At 41.9% G+C, this 18,126-nt stretch overlaps 1 protein-coding gene across 1 annotated transcript in view; it reads left to right on the forward strand.

Moving 5' to 3' along the window:
• notch2 (notch receptor 2) overlaps positions 1-16,108 on the forward strand; it is a 44,253-nt gene extending 28,145 nt beyond the window's left edge. Inside the window, exons 8-35 of the mRNA XM_023408061.2 lie at positions 223-378; positions 474-659; positions 1,338-1,451; positions 1,625-1,738; positions 1,907-2,140; positions 3,848-3,958; positions 4,114-4,306; positions 4,704-4,849; positions 4,976-5,089; positions 5,216-5,332; positions 5,493-5,645; positions 5,901-6,129; positions 6,572-6,773; positions 7,269-7,422; positions 7,685-7,869; positions 8,019-8,151; positions 8,578-8,829; positions 9,026-9,138; positions 9,975-10,510; positions 10,612-10,953; positions 11,635-11,777; positions 11,902-12,106; positions 12,418-12,505; positions 12,658-12,811; positions 12,894-13,213; positions 13,338-13,485; positions 13,883-13,980; positions 14,524-16,108. Coding sequence (XP_023263829.2) covers positions 223-378; positions 474-659; positions 1,338-1,451; positions 1,625-1,738; positions 1,907-2,140; positions 3,848-3,958; positions 4,114-4,306; positions 4,704-4,849; positions 4,976-5,089; positions 5,216-5,332; positions 5,493-5,645; positions 5,901-6,129; positions 6,572-6,773; positions 7,269-7,422; positions 7,685-7,869; positions 8,019-8,151; positions 8,578-8,829; positions 9,026-9,138; positions 9,975-10,510; positions 10,612-10,953; positions 11,635-11,777; positions 11,902-12,106; positions 12,418-12,505; positions 12,658-12,811; positions 12,894-13,213; positions 13,338-13,485; positions 13,883-13,980; positions 14,524-15,972 — 6,389 coding nt within the window. The 3' untranslated portion in view covers positions 15,973-16,108. The remainder of the gene's footprint in view (positions 1-222; positions 379-473; positions 660-1,337; positions 1,452-1,624; positions 1,739-1,906; positions 2,141-3,847; positions 3,959-4,113; positions 4,307-4,703; positions 4,850-4,975; positions 5,090-5,215; positions 5,333-5,492; positions 5,646-5,900; positions 6,130-6,571; positions 6,774-7,268; positions 7,423-7,684; positions 7,870-8,018; positions 8,152-8,577; positions 8,830-9,025; positions 9,139-9,974; positions 10,511-10,611; positions 10,954-11,634; positions 11,778-11,901; positions 12,107-12,417; positions 12,506-12,657; positions 12,812-12,893; positions 13,214-13,337; positions 13,486-13,882; positions 13,981-14,523) is intronic.
• The last annotated feature ends 2,018 nt before the right edge of the window (positions 16,109-18,126 follow it).

Below are 18,126 nucleotides of genomic sequence, written 5' to 3' on the forward strand. Positions count from 1 at the left end.
AGTGACACATTCCTAGTTTTGGATTAAGCATTGCTGTAAAAAATAAACCTCTCTGTAGCTAAAAATGTGCATTGAATTTGTTTTTCTCTGAACAGGGCAATATCATATATTGGAGATTCTCTGGAGACATTTTTGTCTCACCACAAATTTTATTCCCATTTTATTCAAATGGGTGAACATATTGTTTTTACTCATACCTTGCCAATACGTTATTCTTTCCAGGTTTGCTGTGCCATAGAGATGACGCCTGTATCAGCAATCCCTGTAGAGAGGGCTCTCATTGTGACACCAACCCCATCAGTGGCATGTTCAACTGTAACTGTCCACCTGGATATGTAGGCAGCACCTGCAACATCGACAGAGACGAATGCAGCATTGGTGAGAAAGAATGCAACCCCTCTTAAACCTCTGTACATACAAAACATCAATTTGCTCAGTTCACAAAGTTCAAACCCTTTCCTCTTCATCCTCAGGTACCAACCCTTGTGAGCATGGTGGTCAGTGTGTGAACACTGATGGCTCCTTCACCTGTAACTGTGTTAGGGGTTACGCTGGGCCGCGCTGTGAACAAGATGTCAACGAGTGCGCTTCAAGCCCCTGCCAGAACGATGGCACATGTCTGGATCGCATTGGGGACTACACCTGCATCTGCATGCCTGGTACATTTGTGTAGAAAATATAGATTACCTTACATTTTAACCGATTTCAGCAGACATCCAGATAAACTAAATTGTCCCTCTTTGTGAGTGTCATTGTTTTGTTGTTAGGATAAGATTTAGTGGATAACAATACAATGTTAATTACTAGAAAGCAGTCAGAGAAGGCGTGACTCCACCAAGGCACAATCCTCTAAATTTGTTTTAGTAATTGTAGAAAAAATTTAATTTGCATCTAAATCCGGATGTTCCAGATCTGGATCAAAGTGCACGAGATGGACAATGAAGCCATTCATGTGCCACATTCTTTCCATTCAAGGAAGTGCATTAGTTCATGAGAGAACAGTGAACATGTATTTAGAAAAACAATCTTGCAGTGTTTAAAATATAAATATATACACATAACATATATACTTTAAAATTTCTCTAATCTGATCCACACAAGAAATTGTTTTGTGTTCGATAGCTTAACTGAAGTCTCACTGAAAAAGCTTGACATTTTCTTTTTGGATATGCAACAACTGGTAGAGGTAATAACTTAAGCAGCTGACACTTATAAGTGTAAATAACCTGTTCAGAAATTGCAAAGAAATGGGACTGGAAACATAATCTCCTTAGCCAAAGTAACTTTTAAGAATTGAAGAAATTATTATAAAAATAATTTTTTATCCATTTGTGCAGGATTTGAGGGGACTCATTGTGAGATAGAGGTAGATGAGTGTCTCAGCTCCCCCTGTCTGAACCAGGGTAAATGTCTGGACCAGGTCAGCCGCTTTGTCTGCGAGTGCCCAGCAGGTTGGTACACATGAAGCTTTATTTGATATTTTTTCTGTTTAATTTCTGTCCGCTCAAAGTGAAAATGAGTTTGCTAATGTCGTCCTAACTGTTGAAACTGTTCTTTACTGTATTTAATGCATTTCTAATGTAATGTTACTATGTTCATCATGTTGTTCTATGTTCTGTTTCAGGCTTCAGTGGTGAAATGTGCCAGATAGACATTGATGAGTGCTCCAGCACACCTTGTTTAAATGGGGCCAAGTGTATCGACCGACCCAACGGATATGATTGTGAATGTGCTGAAGGTAAAAGAGAATAACTGTATCATGCCATAAGACTGTGAAATTGGTAGGGTGCATTACATTAAACCCCAAATCCTGTTTGACCAGAAAATAATAATAAAAAATAGTCACATGGTAGGTGATGCAATAGCTTTGGTTATTTTTCTAAGAAGATTTTTTTTTCCCCCACAGGCTTCACTGGTCTACTTTGTGAAGAGAACATAAATGACTGTGTACCAGAGCCATGCCATCATGGTATGTGTAAAGATGGCATCGCCACCTACTCCTGTGAGTGCTATGCTGGATACACAGGCTCCATCTGTAATATCCAGGTCCATGAGTGCCACAGCAACCCCTGTCAGAACCGAGGACGCTGCGTCGACCTGGTCAATGCTTACCAATGTAACTGCCCACAAGGAACTTCAGGTAAGTACTTGGTGTGCTAAAAACTATTGCCTGTGTAGTGAGACGGTAACTTGCTGGGCCAGATGGTTTGTTACAACCATCTGAGAATGCTTCATTAGATTCCAGTTTGGAAAAGGGCAGGTGTTTTTAAAAAATACATGGTAGGTGATTGGATGAACCATCTGTCTATCACCATCTATCATGGGCTAAGTTTAACCAATCAGATTATGCATCCTTCCTATTTTCACTAACAATGGAGCAAGTTGGTAAATCAAACTCCTGCCAAAGCCAGTCAGAAGAAGTGCAAAAACATATTTTCCATCAAGAAAAGCCTTCAGTGCTGTTCTTTGCTCTTCTTTCTTTCTTGAAGAAATACTCTCCAGCCATTGTAATTAACCAACAGTAGCTCCTCACTGTCGTCACACCTAAGACATGCCTGTAGCTGCCAGTAGTTCCTCCCTCATAGGACTCTGATTGGTCCAAATCACTGTGGTTCGCCCACAAGCGAATAGCTTGGAGCCTGGAAAGATGAATTTTTCCTTGTGAGAAATCCAGCTGCCTCGCAAGTTTAGTCAGACATGTGGAGGAGACACGATGAAAGCAGATGTTCAACAGCTCTGGGAGGGAAGCATTATTCATTGAGAAAAAGTTAGCTTGCGTGAATACAGACAGTGAAAGAAGTCACTCTGAACCACCCATTAGACCGGTGTTAGTGCTGATGCAAGTGATGTACAGGTGAATGGAATCATCAAAATGGTTAGAGCACTTTTTCATCTGTATTTTATCTGCCTTACAAGCCAGAGGCCTCCTTGTATCTTTCATAGTCTAGTACAGTATGAGCCACATTCTTTAAGTAAAGCCCTGCTCTGCTTGACCTGTGTGACAGTTTGTTTCTCACACTTCACGGAAGTGTAAATTAGCTCTACAGAATCTTTTTTGAAAGAATTTGAATATGAGCAAGCCATTCTAAATAATCTGTTGTTGTTGATGAGCTCCTGGGAGTTTTCTTGAGTTGAGAGAACAGCTTGAATTGAATGTAAAGACCCCCATCCCCCACATCTCAGCTTCCTGTGTAGCTTTCAGTGTATTGTAAAGTGTAGAGCATTCGACATGTGTGTTAACAGTCACAAGTCTGGGTCGATCGGTGCTACCTGACATTGCTCTGTGGATTAGTAAGATCAGTTCAGTACATTGTATCACCCTGAGGCCTGGTACTGGAGTCTGTACTGTACTCATTTTACCAACATGGGCAACAGATCACCCTGTCAGGTCGCACTTTCAGGTTTCATGCCTTCACTTCCCTTTCTTTGATGTGCCTTGTTCTCTCACTGTCCAGTTTTCTCTTCTCTCTCTCTTTCTGTTCCTCCTCCTTTCCCTCTTTCTTGCTTTCTCCCACTTAAAACAATTTGTGCCTCTCATGTCAGTTGCCTATGTCATACTTGTATTCATCTGCTGTATTACAGGTCTGTCTCCATTTTTGTTAACATTTCCCACTTCTTGCCTAACTTCATTTATATGGAGTCTTACTCCCCCCTGGTGGCAATTAAGTTTTTTTTACTTGACATTACTTGATCTACTTCACCTCTAATACAATTCCTTACAAACTTTAGCCAAAAGTGATGTGAGAGGGTTTTTTGTTGTGCTACTTTTAAATTATACAGTCAGATAAAATGAAGCATATAATCCCACTATTGTTACTCTTTAAGAGAAATTTCATTTTCTCCTCAGGGGTAAACTGTGAGATCAATGAAGATGACTGTGCCAGCAACCCCTGTGAGTACGGAGAGTGCCAGGATGGCATTAACGAGTACAAATGTGTGTGCGCCCCAGGATATACAGGTATATTTTGCTAAATTCCAGTAAAATCAATGTTATAACAGCATAAAATGTTTTAAAAATGAAGCAAGTTACCATAACAAAAATATTTAGATTAATACATCAATCAAATGTGTGCTTTTGATACATCCAATTCCCTTTCAATTGCTCTTTAACAGGAGTTAAATGCAATGTGGACATCAACGAGTGTAACTCAAACCCATGTATGAGTGGCGGAACCTGCTTGGACAAGGTCAACGGGTTCCTCTGCGTGTGCCCACCCAGCACACATGGCCCTCTGTGTCTCTCTGGGACAGACCACTGTGCTCCTCAGCCTTGTGTGCATGGAGAATGTATTGAACAGCAACACGAGTATGTTGACCTAATACTGCTGCTCTGAGGTTTTTTGTTTTGAGATGCATCTGTTCTTATTAAATAAAATCCAATTCAATAAAGATCCGTTAGGTTAAGCAACAGTTGGGCCAACAGCCAAGTAATTTTCCCTATCCCTTTACTCTGTTTAGATGTTGAGGCCCCTTGCAGTTGAGAAATTCCTTCCAGCTTGCCTTGCTTTCCAAATTTGCCCCTGCTCAACATTAAAACTATAGTATCAGCACAACTACTTATATATGATTATATTATATATAATTATATAACAATCTAAGTATTAGCTTCTTGAACTGCTAGAACAGCCTGCTGTTTGTTATTATGCTGTTTTATTGGCTAATTTCACATTTTAAATTTGTGCTTACCTTTCCTTTGTGTAAAGGTACCGCTGTGAGTGTGAAGCTGGCTGGGTGGGAAAGCACTGTGAGCAAGAAAAGGATGAGTGCCAGCCCAGCCCGTGCCAAAATGGTGGTACCTGTCTTGACCGACATAATGGCTACACGTGTGTGTGCCAATCTGGATTCAGAGGTAATAACACTAATAATAATTTTGTGTTTCAGCATAGTATCTTTAAAAACTTATTACTGAGAAATCAATAGAAGAAATGGCACTAAATTTAAAAAAAGAAATCTTTAACCTCTCCTCTCTCATTAGGTGTGAACTGTGAGAAGAACATAGATGAATGTGCATCTGGGCCCTGTCTAAATCAAGGCTTTTGTATAGATGGAGTCAACAGTTACATCTGCCAATGTAGTCTGCCATTCACGGGTTAGTGGAACCACATTTTCACCTGCAATAGCAGTATTTATAGTGTCCCCTTGAATATCATTTTAGCAAAGATTTTCATTTTCATGTTTATCATCATTGATGAAAATGTGTGCAATGTCAAAATAGGTAAACACTGTGAGGTGGAACAGGTCCCATGTGCCTCTCATCCATGTGAGAGGGGAGTGTGTCATCCATCAGTTGACTACACCTCTTACACCTGTCGGTGTCCAACTGGTTGGCAAGGTACGTATTTATCAAGACACTGGGCTTTTATGTGTCTGGCTGATTGAGTTGGTGATGTGGGAAAGAGGGAAACAGTGTGCCTGAGAGCAATCATATCCACTGTTATCTATTACTGCTGAATTGCTCCTGTACTAATGTTTGTTTGTTCAAAATTGTGTAGGTCAGCGCTGCAGTGAGGATATGAATGAATGCAAAAACAGCCCATGCAAAAATGGTGGTGAATGCATTAACAGCCAAGGCAGCTACACGTGTAAATGTCCATCTGGATACAGCGGACACAACTGTCAAACAGACATTGATGACTGCTCACCCAGTGAGTTTCTCCTTAGCTAATTCTGTCACGTTGTTAGTGGCTGTAGAGACCCAATGGAACCTGCCCCAGGAGAAAGCAGCATAGAAAGTCCCCTGAGATACTGAGTTATAGAGAAATAGCATTGTTAAAACTGGGATATTTTGCCAGACAGCTGTTGGATTTCTCTTTAATAAGTCGGATAAATTGTTTATTCAGTGTCTATTACTTACATTAAATTTTTGGTCATGGAATGCCTCTCTCCTCTCATCTCTGTAGACCCGTGCCTTAACGGAGGCTCTTGTGTGGATGGTGTTGGGAGTTTCTCTTGTGCCTGCCGCCCGGGTTTTGAAGGGGTGCGCTGTGAGACTGAGGTAGACGAGTGCGCCAGCCAGCCCTGCAGAAACAGTGCTATATGCAGGGACTACGTCAACAGCTTTGTGTGCGAGTGCCGACCGGGCTTTGATGGACTCCTGTGTGAACACAACATCCTTGAATGTACTGAAAGGTGAGCCATTCATTTAATGCATGATCCATAAAACCTGCATTTTATTACCATGCTTCTTAATGCATCTGTTCTTAAGCTATTTATTTGTTTATTTATTTATAAGCTGTATGACATTAAATGTTGTTAAATGTAACAATTTGGTGTTCAAAGGTCAAGGTTACTGTGACAAAAAAACACGTTTTTGGCCATAACTCAAATTTATATGCTAATTAGGACACAATTAAACACAAATATCTAATACGATAAAATAAGTGATGATATGTTATATCCAAATGGTCAAAGATCAACTTCACTGTGACATCATAATGTTCTGCAAAAACACTTCAGGCCATTTTTCAATGCTGTAACTGAGGAAAGGGAGATTACGACACTATTTACTGCAACTTGGCTGGTTGGCTGTCATTCTAGTTAAGCACTTCTTTCTTTTTCTGCTTCCCTCCAGCTCCTGCCTGAATAATGGCTCTTGCATTGATGACATCAACACCTTCTCTTGCCGTTGCCGTCCTGGTTTTTATGGGACATTCTGTGAATACGAGCATAATGAGTGCGACTCTCAGCCCTGTAAGAATGGAGGAACCTGCACTGACGGCCTGGGCTCCTACCGCTGCACCTGCCCGATGGGATACAGTGGACCCAACTGCCAGGTCATTCATATGTGTGTTACAGAGTGGGTCTGTAGGTAATGTGTGAGCATGGAGGGGTGTATGCTGTACAAAGTCCTCCTGTAATCTAAGGTTTATATATAAATACAATTGACCAACATAGAAGAAAAGGTCTGCACACACAAAACTGAGTGCTTACATACTGAAGACGGCTTGACAACTTTATGATCTGGATAAGAAAATAGATGCTGATTCGAAGCCACAATTTTTTTTTTTTTTTTTTTTTTTTTCAAATGAGGCTTGGTTAATGGGTGGCCTGGAGTCAGTGTGCAGGTGTTACCTTTTTCATTGATGCCGCTTTTCAAAATAGTCTCGCACCTGTACATGATGTGCCTATGACTAGATCCTGTAGGTTAGATGTATCCAATTGAAAATGTCTCACACAAGAAGGTGACTGGAGGTAGTGTATTTCCTTCTGTCTCTGTAACATCTGCAGCCAAGTTTGAAACTTTCTTCTTTTTTCTTATTTGCATGCAGAACTTTGCAAACCTGTGTAGCCAAGTGCACTGCCAAAATGGAGGCTCTTGCTCTCAGACAACAACCTCCTGGATGTGCCACTGTGGAGAGGGATGGAAGGGACTTTACTGTGACATCCCTGGCTTGTCCTGCCAGGACTATGCTGCCACAAAAGGTGAGGAACTACCTCTAGTTTTTGTCTAAAAAAAAAAGAACACATTATATCGAAGTAGGACAGGGCAGACACCAAATGTTATATAGGGTGATAGTGAATTCCTGTAAAATACATAGAAAGTCAACCCAAGAGAAAAGTGTTATTGTAGCTGAACAGAACGTTGTTCACGGTAGCCTGACAAAGATCATTTTGTTATTTTGTTGTTGTTATATAGAGTAAGTTCACAGTCTTCACCATATGCTTCTTTTCCAAATTACTGTAGGTCTGGAAGTGGAGAATTTGTGTAAGAATGCCGGGCAGTGTGTAAATGAGGGTAATTCCCACAAGTGTCACTGCCAGGCAGGATACATGGGCAGCTACTGTGAAGAGATGGTTGATGAGTGTCAGTCAAACCCTTGTCGAAATGGAGCTACATGCAAGGACTATCAGGGCACATACGAGTGTATAGTAAGTAAATTCTCAGCTGTTTTTGTATGTATGTGTTTGTTTTGTAGGTTTTAATACTTTTATACTTAAGATTTTATGTTGATACGAAACTAGCAATATTCCTAAAGCGCACAATGAGCTAATCTCGGTCTCTTGTTTCAATGCTACAGTGTAAACCAGGCTACCAGGGGGTGAACTGTGAGTATGATGTGGATGAATGCCACTCTAAGCCCTGCCTCCATGGAGGAACCTGTATCAACCTCATCAACCGTTTCACCTGTGCCTGCCCACCTGGAACACATGGTAAGACTATATAGCATATCCACATGAAAACACGCATACACTAAGTTGAAATGTAATGGAGGATTAAGGTAAAGACTGCCCTAAAAACATAAAGCAGCATAAAGCAGCTTTTAAGTTAAAAATGCAGAGGAAAAAATGCTCTTATGAGTTAGAGATAACATTGTTTGTATTTCATTGAAGTGGATTGGTTTGAGCAAATGGCAGCCATTGCAGTGGGAACTAAATATTGACATGGCATATTTTGTGTAAAACTCAAACAAGTTTTAGTTTTCCATTAGTTTTTCATAGTTAAAAATGATTGATTGGTGTTATGATTACCCTTAAAGCCTCTAAAAATGATATTTAGAGCACATAAAATGTTGTCTTGAAAAATGTATTACCTTACTTGATACATACAACTATTTATTTCTGTTCCCTGTTCTGTAGGGCTCCAGTGTGAAGTGAACGTGGATGACTGTGCGCCCAAGCCTGGCTCCTGGGAACCTCGCTGTCGGAATGGGGGACAGTGTGTGGATGGCGTGGGCCGTTACACATGCTCCTGCCCTCCGGGATTCGTTGGAGAACACTGTGAGGGAGATCTCAACGAATGCCTGTCTGGGCCCTGCCATGCTCCCGGCAGCCTTGACTGTGTGCAGCTGGTCAACAATTACCAGTGTCGCTGTCGCCTCGGATACACAGGTGCATACATTTTAGCTGCTCAAAGGGACAACACATCACATTTCTTGTCATTTTCTGCATTAGAAAATCAGCAAAGCGTTAGTGTTTTTATGTACAATGTTTCCATAATGTAAATGTCTTGGTAATTAATCCTTAAAAGTATTTCAGTTGCTAATTATAATTTCTTTTCCTGTGTAATTTTCTCTTGTTTCTCCAGGTCGTCATTGTGAGTCCATGGTGGATCTGTGTCTGTCTAAGCCGTGCCACAACGGTGGCGTCTGCTCTATGAACATGAGCTCAGTACATGGCTACATCTGCTCCTGTGCCCCTGTAAGTTTCTTTAATGTCAGCCCTTTTCTAGCTTTATAGGATAACACGAATTCAATCAATTCTCCTCTTTTACGCTTGCAAACAGGCTTTACAGTCATTGCGTTTCCATGAACTCTGATAATTGATCACACGCAGTGTAATATTCTAAACAAAGATCACAGTGTTAACCAGATGCAAAGTTGTGTGTATGGATAAAAGAGTGTCATGGCTGGCACAGGTGTGAGAAATCAACACACTCAGAGATCGTTTCACAACTCAGAAAAACAATCAATACCAGTGAAATTCCTCCATATTTTTCTCAAGCTTCTATTTTCCAGTGATATTCCTCTGAGTCTAATGGCTGCCACACATTCCTCCTTATTCGACTATCAAACAGTAAAACTTAACTGTGGTTAATAAGGAACACAGGTTATTGAGGAACATAATTTGAATTTTTCTCTTTAAAAAAGATTTAATAGGAGAACTGTGATCACAGTAAAGTAGTTATTCATTGTATCTAAAAATACTGAATGACTTCAGACGATTATAAAAGAGGACAGGAGGCTGACAATACTACCTCAGCGTTTTCCTTTCTTTTGCTCTTGAACTAGAACATCAATCTTTTCACACTTAATGCTTGTTTTTCTCTCCACTAACCTCTTACTCCCTCTCTTACTCTAATGCTTGCTTCAGAGGGCCACACCATGGCTCAGGTATAGTAGACAAGCAGCAGAATTGTAGGAGAACCTAGATGTACATTAGTTAGTAATTTGTTTTATTAAAGATCCTCTATGCGTAGCCAACTTTTAAACTGACTCTATTGCTATCACACTCAAACAACATGTTATCTTTTATAGGGCTTCAATGGGTACAACTGCGAAATTGAAATAGGAGGACACTGTGCAAAACTACGTTGCCAGAATGGTGGGCGCTGTCAAGAGTCAGCAGCTGGCCACCTGTACTGCCAGTGCCAGCCAGGCTTCACTGGGCAACACTGTGAGAATGAACAGAGGTGTCCATTGAACTGCAAAAATGGAGGAACCTGTATCAAAGATCCGTCCAACCCAAACCAGTACAGCTGCCGCTGTCCCATGCACTTCTCCGGACGATACTGTGAGAAGATGCCACCTTCACCAGGCACTCAAAACTGCCCCTATCTGCAGTGTGCGCGGCAGTCAGGGGACAAAGTGTGTGACGACCAGTGTAACAACCATGAATGCCAGTGGGATGGAGGAGATTGCTCTCTCAACTGGCAGCAGCCTTGGATTAATTGTACTGCCAGAGTTCCCTGCTGGGATTTCTTCAAGAATGGACGTTGTGATAAGGAGTGTGACAACCCTGGGTGCCTCTTTGACAGCTTTGAGTGCCAGGAAGTCCCATCAAGCCTCTGCAAGTATGTGACCCTCCTCTTTGTTTTTTTTTTGTTGCTGTCCGAAAGTCCAAAACATTTTGAGGCCAAATCACCAAACACCTCCTTGTACTTTGCATTTACAGGTATGACAAGTACTGTGCAGACCACTACCATAACGGCATCTGTGACCAGAGCTGCTACACAGAGGCTTGTGGCTGGGACGGCCTGGACTGCTCTGCAGACGTTCCAGCCAAGGTGGCACTTGGCACGCTGGTTATTGTGGTCCGGCTGCAACCTGAAGAGCTACTTGGAGACTTAAATGGTTTCTTGCGCTCCCTGGGAGCCCTGCTGCGCACCAACCTGCAGGTGATGCGGGATGAAAATAATAAGCTTATGGTGTACCCTTACTGTGGTGAGGAGGAGGGGCAGGGACGATGCGTACAGAGGAGCAGAGGCAAGCGGGAACTGGAGAAGGAGGTTATTGGGTAAGGATAGTTCATGACAGGATAGTCACATAAATTTCCTCATGTAATCCTCAGAAGTTTGAAATTAATCAGCAATTAACTGCATGTTATTATGCCTCTGGCGACAAACAGGGACAGAGGCATTATGTTTTCGAGTTGTCTCTCTGTCCATCAGTATGTACATTCATCCCATTCTCTTGAAGGTGATTTCTCAGTAATGCCGTAAGGGCATTTCTTCATATTTGGCACAAATATTCACTTGGACTCCAGTATAATTTATTAGATTTTGGTGGTCAAAGATCAAACATAAAGGTCACAGTGACCTCACAAAAGATGGTTTTGGCCTTGTGAATGCAATATCTCTCGAACTCCTCAAGGTGTAATTCCTCTGAATTTGGCACAAATGTCCACTTGGACTCAAGGATGAACTGTAGAACTGTGAACTGTAGAATCAATGGTCAAGGTCAGTGTGACCTTAAAAAAAATGGTCATAACGCACTAATTCATACGCTAATTATGACACAATTTAACACAAATCTGTAATAGAATAAAATGAGGAAGTGATGACATTTTTTATGTCAAAGGTGAACTTCACTGTGACATCATAATGTTCTGAAAAAACACTTCTGGCCATTATTCAACGCTGTAACTCATGTCTATTTCCTGGTAATTCTTACTGTATTTCCACATTTGTCTGTGCAGCTCTAGGGTGCACCTACAAATCGACAACCGTGAATGTTCCCAGAGCTCTGTTGACTGTTTCTCCAACACTGAAGAGGCTGCGTCCTTCATTGCAGCAGCGCACATCAAGGCTCAACTGCCTTACCCTCTAGTGTCTGTTCGCAGTAAGTACACCTGTCATTAATGGAATTTAACTTAACTCCCATCACATAGTTTTTAAGTATAAGTAACAACCTTAATCAGATGAAGACGAAACGTGGTTTTTAGATTTGTCTTTGGATCCTCCAGGTGATCCGCCAGTGCCACCTAAGATGGATTATCTGATGTACCTGATTGGAGTGGCAGTGGTTATTATTCTGCTTATCCTGGTGCTGGGGATGCTAGCAGCCAAGAGGAAGCATAAACATGGTGTCCTGTGGCTTCCTGATGGCTTCTTGACCAATAAAAATGACAAGAGAAGAGAGCCTGTCGGACAAGATGACTTTGACCTGAAGTGAGTTGATATACAGATGAGCAGCTTGTGTTAATATATAAACTGGGATATATCATAACAGCTACTGAGTGAGAATTCATACTAGTGTAAAATGTAGGGTGTCTCCGATGATCCTGGTAAGATTTGGGCAGAGGAAAAAAACAAATACCATTCCTACTGTTAAGAAACTTTTTGTGCATAGATACTGTAAGTTAAATGGCTTGAGCAGCTTAATGTCATCAGTTGAAGACTGTTTTGTACTGGCCAGCTCCCAGGGATTAATACTGGTGTTAGATTAACTGTCGCTCACACTTTTTTTTTTCTGTCATCAGGAATTTCAAGACACAGGATGGAGCCATGATTGATGGAGGTCAGAGTCAGAGATGGCTGGACGAAGAGGTCCCATCCAAGAAACCAAAAGTAAGTGAATTGAGAAAGAAAAGATTGGTCCGAGTAAAGCTGATGGATTGGAGCAGTTAAAATATAATTAGGAAACAAATGTTGAAATATGAGGGAAGGTTTTTGGTTGTAGTGAATCTTTAGTAGTTTCAAGTTCTTTTGCTTTTTTATAGACTGAAGACAAACCCCTGCTGCCCATCGCTATGGATGGAGGCATTGACCGAAGGGAGTGGACCCTGCAGCACCGCAAGGCTGCTGACATCACGCTCACTCCCCCACAGGCCGACCTGGACACTGACTGTCTGGATGTTAATGTCAAGGGACCTGGTGAGAAAACTTTACTTCTACATTACTCTAGATCTGATTCATTTTCAATAACTTCTTTAATAATGAATTTCTCCTCTCTCAGATGGTTTCACCCCGCTGATGTTAGCATCACTGCGCAATGGTGGAGGCCCAGACTGCAGCCTGCATGGAGAAGAGGAGGAGGAGAGTGGAGGTGATGAACCAGGACCAAGTATTATTTCAGACCTCATTGCACAGGGTGCTTCACTCATGGCCCAGACTGACCGCACAGGAGAAACAGCACTTCATCTGGCCGCTCGCTACGCTAGAGCTGATGCGGCTAAGAGACTGCTGGATGCTGGAGCTGATCCCAACGCCCATGACAACATGGGCAGAACTCCTCTGCATGCTGCTGCGGCGGCTGATGCCCAGGGCGTCTTCCAGGTGTGATAATTGTCTGATCTTGAAGTTTACTTATGAACTGATAATTAACTCTGACATCTACTTCACTTAGGCCTTTCATCATTAAGCATCTTTGTCATGTGTCTGTATCTTTGTCTTCTCCCAGATTCTGATCCGTAATCGTGCAACAGAACTGGATGCGCGAATGAATGACGGCACTACTCCCTTAATCCTGGCAGCCAGACTAGCTGTGGAGGGCATGGTGGAAGAGCTGATCCACTGCCATGCTGACATCAATGCTGTAGACGACCATGGTCAGGAAACCATACTTGTTTGATTTACTCCTTTTGTCAAATATCTTCCTTTTGTACTGGATGTCTGGTCTACATTATAGTCTGTACTACATGCAGCCATTTGGATTACAACAGAAACATGGATTGTATTGAACCTGCATTATTAGTATGAGGAACCTTGCTACTTGTTAAGCAGGTTAAGTATCCAGATAAGATCAGTCCATCCAAATTAGACATGTTCATGGTGGCAAACCTTTATGACCACGGAACACTTACTTCAGTCCTTTTAAAATTTAGTTGGATAGCAAATTGTTAAAAAGCTTTCATTAGTAGCATAGAAATACAGTAGTTATGAATGGTTAAATAGCCACTAAATTGTAATCATTTCTTAACATGGATGTGCTTCTTTGTCTTTTAGGCAAATCCGCTCTGCACTGGGCAGCTGCGGTTAATAATGTGGAGGCCACTCTTGTGCTTTTGAAAAATGGAGCCAATCGTGACATGCAAGACAATAAGGTTTGTTCTTGTATTTTCATTTGTGCTATTCCAAACCTTGTTCCTCAGTTTGTGTACTGATTACAAATACTGTATATCCAATGGTGTAACAGTCACCCATTAAAAAAACTACCGAAGCATATGTCTGGAAGTAAGTGCTTGGAAAAAGTGACATTTAATCCATAAACATTTTAGACTTTCATTCACAGTTTTATTTATTTATTCTTAAATACAAAATTTAAAGTGAAACCTCAAACAAAACCCATCATTTGTGTATCAGAACTTACTCAAGACTCACCTCATGTAGGCTTGAATGGTAACCATAAAAAGAAACCTTTCAAACCCCCCCAAAGGTGAAAGTAATCACAAAGATAAACATATACATTCCATAAGTACTCCATAGTAAAATAATTACTCTGTTACTTTACACCCACTGAATAGACTGAAGGGACTGTACAGAACAGTAAAAAAGATTCAATGGTTTCTCATACATTAATATTGAATTTGTACAATGACATTATGTGTTAAACAGAGGAGTATATTTATCATCTGTGTTTCCTTCAGGAGGAGACACCACTCTTTCTGGCAGCCAGAGAAGGCAGCTTCGAGGCAGCTCAGGTTCTCCTTGACCACTACTCCAACCGTGACATCACTGATCACCTGGATCGGCTGCCCCGTGATACTGCTCAAGAACGTATGCATCACGACATAGTCCGCCTGCTGGACCAGTACAATTTGGTTCACAGTCCACACAACGGGCCTAACCACATGGGTGGAGGAGGGAACTCTGTTATGTGTGGGGCCAATGGAGCAGGCTTCATCGGCATGCGCCCCGGACCACAGGGGAAGAAGAGCAGGAGGGGTGGAGGTGGGGCGAAGGTTGGAGGTGTAGGTGGGGGAGCTAAGGAGTTAAAAGACATGAAGGCGAAGAGAAGAAAGAAGCCTGCTGGAGGTGAGGGGCCAGGTGTGGGTGCTGGAGTGGGAGGAGGAAGTGGAGGAGGTAACGGAGGAGGGAGTGCAAATGGCGTCAAGGCAGCAGGAGGACTTCCAGAGAGCTCTGTCACCATGTCACCTGTTGACTCCCTGGAATCACCACACTCATACACAGGCGATGTGTCCGGCGCTGTCTCCACAACAGCAAACTCCCCTCCCCTCCTAAGCAGCCCCACCTCCAGGCCAATGCTGCCCCCTGTCAGCCACATGCTGGGACAGCAGCAGGGCTGGGTGGGCATGACCAAGCATGGCTACAGCGGCCACATGTTCGGCCTCGTACCACATCAGATGGGGGGATCTCACCCTGGCATGGGCCAACACCACGGACAGGGCCCGATGCTGACCCCTATGAATGTCACCATGACTAGAGAGCAGCTGCCGCCCATTGTCACATTCCAGATGATGACTCCTGGAGGAGGCCAGGCTATGCTGAAGCAACCACAGCCGGGACAGGTACAAGTCACACAGTCCCAAGGGCAGAGCCAGGGTCAGGGTCACCCTCAGCAGACGCCAGGCCACCTCCACTGCACCCAGAGTATGATGTACCAGATGCCTGAGCAGATGAGCATGACACACGGGCTCTCCCACACCCTGCAGCACCCCCACACTGTCAGCCACGGGGGCCATGGAGGAATCGAAGGCCAGTCTCGACCACTGCCCTCATATGCACCCATGCAGAGCCCTGTGGATAAATACCCCACGCCCCCCTCCCAGCACAGTTACGCCACTGCTGGTTCGGAGGGAACCACCCCTGGCCACTCTGCCCACCCACCCAGTGAGCACCCGTATCTCACCCCTTCACCAGAATCCCCAGACCCTTGGTCATCCTCTTCGCCACACTCCAACTCAGACTGGTCCGATGTCACCACCAGCCCCACCCCTCTGGGGAACCCCCACCATGCACTGCCATCATCACACCACACACACATTCCAGAGCAGGTGCAGCCGCAGCCGCAGTCACAACAGATGCAGCAGGCCTCTCAACAGTCCCAGCTTGGAAACATGCAGGTGTTTGCGTAGGCTGGCTGGGAGAAGCAAACAGACTGACTTTGGGGTTCTGTGTAGTTTTATGACAACACATAATAACTCATTCAATGCTTTTCTCACCTCTTTCGTTAATTTTCTTTGTATGTTCTTCATTATTATTATCAATCACCTCCCCTTTTATGTTTTCTTCTCCTCTTTGCACTTAAGAAAACTGTGTATAGTTTCTAAAACATCATTGAGTATTATCAACTAGATATCAAAAGTTCTCAATACCAAAAATCATGGAGTTAGTTATCTGTCACAAGCTGAAATCAGTTTTTTCATGTAGTTCCTTCGATCCCAGCTGGACATCCTCTGCTCTCTTTTTGCTGAGTCAAGGACTTCTCATTTTGGCACCGAAACGCAAACTGTTTATTGAGGGATCATCGAGGAACTGCCAACCAGATGGCGATCAGCTGGTGTTGCATCAGAAAAACAGACTGTTGAGACGGACACTGAGACAGGACTGCAGACATTCTGCGTTGATACTGTCTGTTTTGGAGACAATTTATAAGACAAGTTATTTCTTTCTGCTATACGCTATCCTTATGTGTTTTTTAATGTGATGAGCCTGCCAATACTAACACCTTGTTGAAACCATTCACTCTACTTTTTTTTAAATACAATGGGTCACATTCAGTTAATGCTTTTATTCTCAAAGCAGAACTACCTAGTTGTTTTTACCATATTGTTTTTTATTCAAATATTGTTTTTTACTGTGCTAAAGTGGGAATTTTATAAAAGGCTGTTGCATGATTAGGAAGACAAACACCAAGAAAATTACAGAGTAGAAAGACATGCACATAAAGGCATTTTGTTTCCTAACACAGTGGATTTAACATATTTCGAAGGCGGTTAATGTTTAAAGAAATACAGGAGAGTTGATTTGAAAACCAAATCAGAGTTTGAATGTACACATTCATATCCTGTCTTGTGATCACAATTGGTGCCTATATACTTCCTGTGTTGTTGAGGGATTAATTCAGAAGCTTGACAAACTTTATGCAAAAACAAATATTAGTTTTGTCACACTCACTGTTACACTTGTGCCACCGGGTTTAGTTTGTTGTATGATGAAATGTACATAGACGTATAGCACATTCTGCTTGTTGTTACTGAGCTTAATTTGGCAAAGACTTGTTGACTTTTTAAAAATGTATGTTTATGTTTTTTTTTTTTTATATGAATACTGTGCGCACTTCTTGAATGATTCTGAATGTTACAGAGGTGCATGTTTTTACCTTTAAACTGCCTCTTTTCTAAATAATTTCTCTTCCAAAATCATTTAACCAGTTTTGCCTTTTGCTTAACTACAATCAGTGTAACTCTACACCTTTTTAAATTGTCATTATTCATAAACCAAGTCTGGAGGCAAGAAGGTTTAATATGAGGGTTTTTTTTGTCTTCCTTCTGTTGATGTTGAGCATAGCTTTGTGTGACTGCTCTGTAAACACAGACAATCATTCACTATTTTACTTTTGAAACCTAAAAAAGGAAAATCAGTCGTCTCTAAGACAAAATGTATCTTTATTCAGCCAAAAATGTACACCTAGTCCAAATTTCTGTCGGTTGTTGTCCTCGTTTGCGAAAGTCGTGCAATCTCGAAACAGTGAGACATGCAGCACACATCCTGTAGCAAGAAGTGTTGCCTTTGTTTTTAATTACTACTGTATGTATCTCAGTAAATGAACCAAATGTTCCCAGTGCCTGACTTTTCAGGGCTTTATTCTCTGTACTTAAGATGTACCTGCAGTTTCACAAACACATGCTGTACATTGAAATGTCAGTCAACATTTTTAACAAGAATTGCGCATGTTAGTTCCTGTACCTATGCCAAGGCTATGTGTCTATGTTCTGTATATAAAATGTTTTTTTTTATTGTACCTTCCTCTGTTAACCAAATAGCCTATAATATACATGCCATATGAAGTAGTTGTCACCATGTTTATATAAGGTAGACTAAAACTGATAAAATAAGTTGTCTGTTGGAAAAAAAAACCCAAATGATCAACCAAATGTGCTTTCTAAAATAAAGCCCAGATCTTCATAGATTTCTGCACTTGTCTTTTTTTTTTTAATGGACTGTGTTTTCTCATCATTTATATGGATGTTGTTGGTGTTAATTTTGAGTCAATTTAAGCCTTAAAC

The sequence above is a fragment of the Seriola lalandi genome, unplaced genomic scaffold, assembly GCF_002814215.2.
Source record: "Seriola lalandi dorsalis isolate HSWRI2012SDOR001 ecotype SW California unplaced genomic scaffold, Sedor1 jcf7180002054353, whole genome shotgun sequence".
Lineage (NCBI taxonomy): Eukaryota > Metazoa > Chordata > Actinopteri > Carangiformes > Carangidae > Seriola > Seriola lalandi.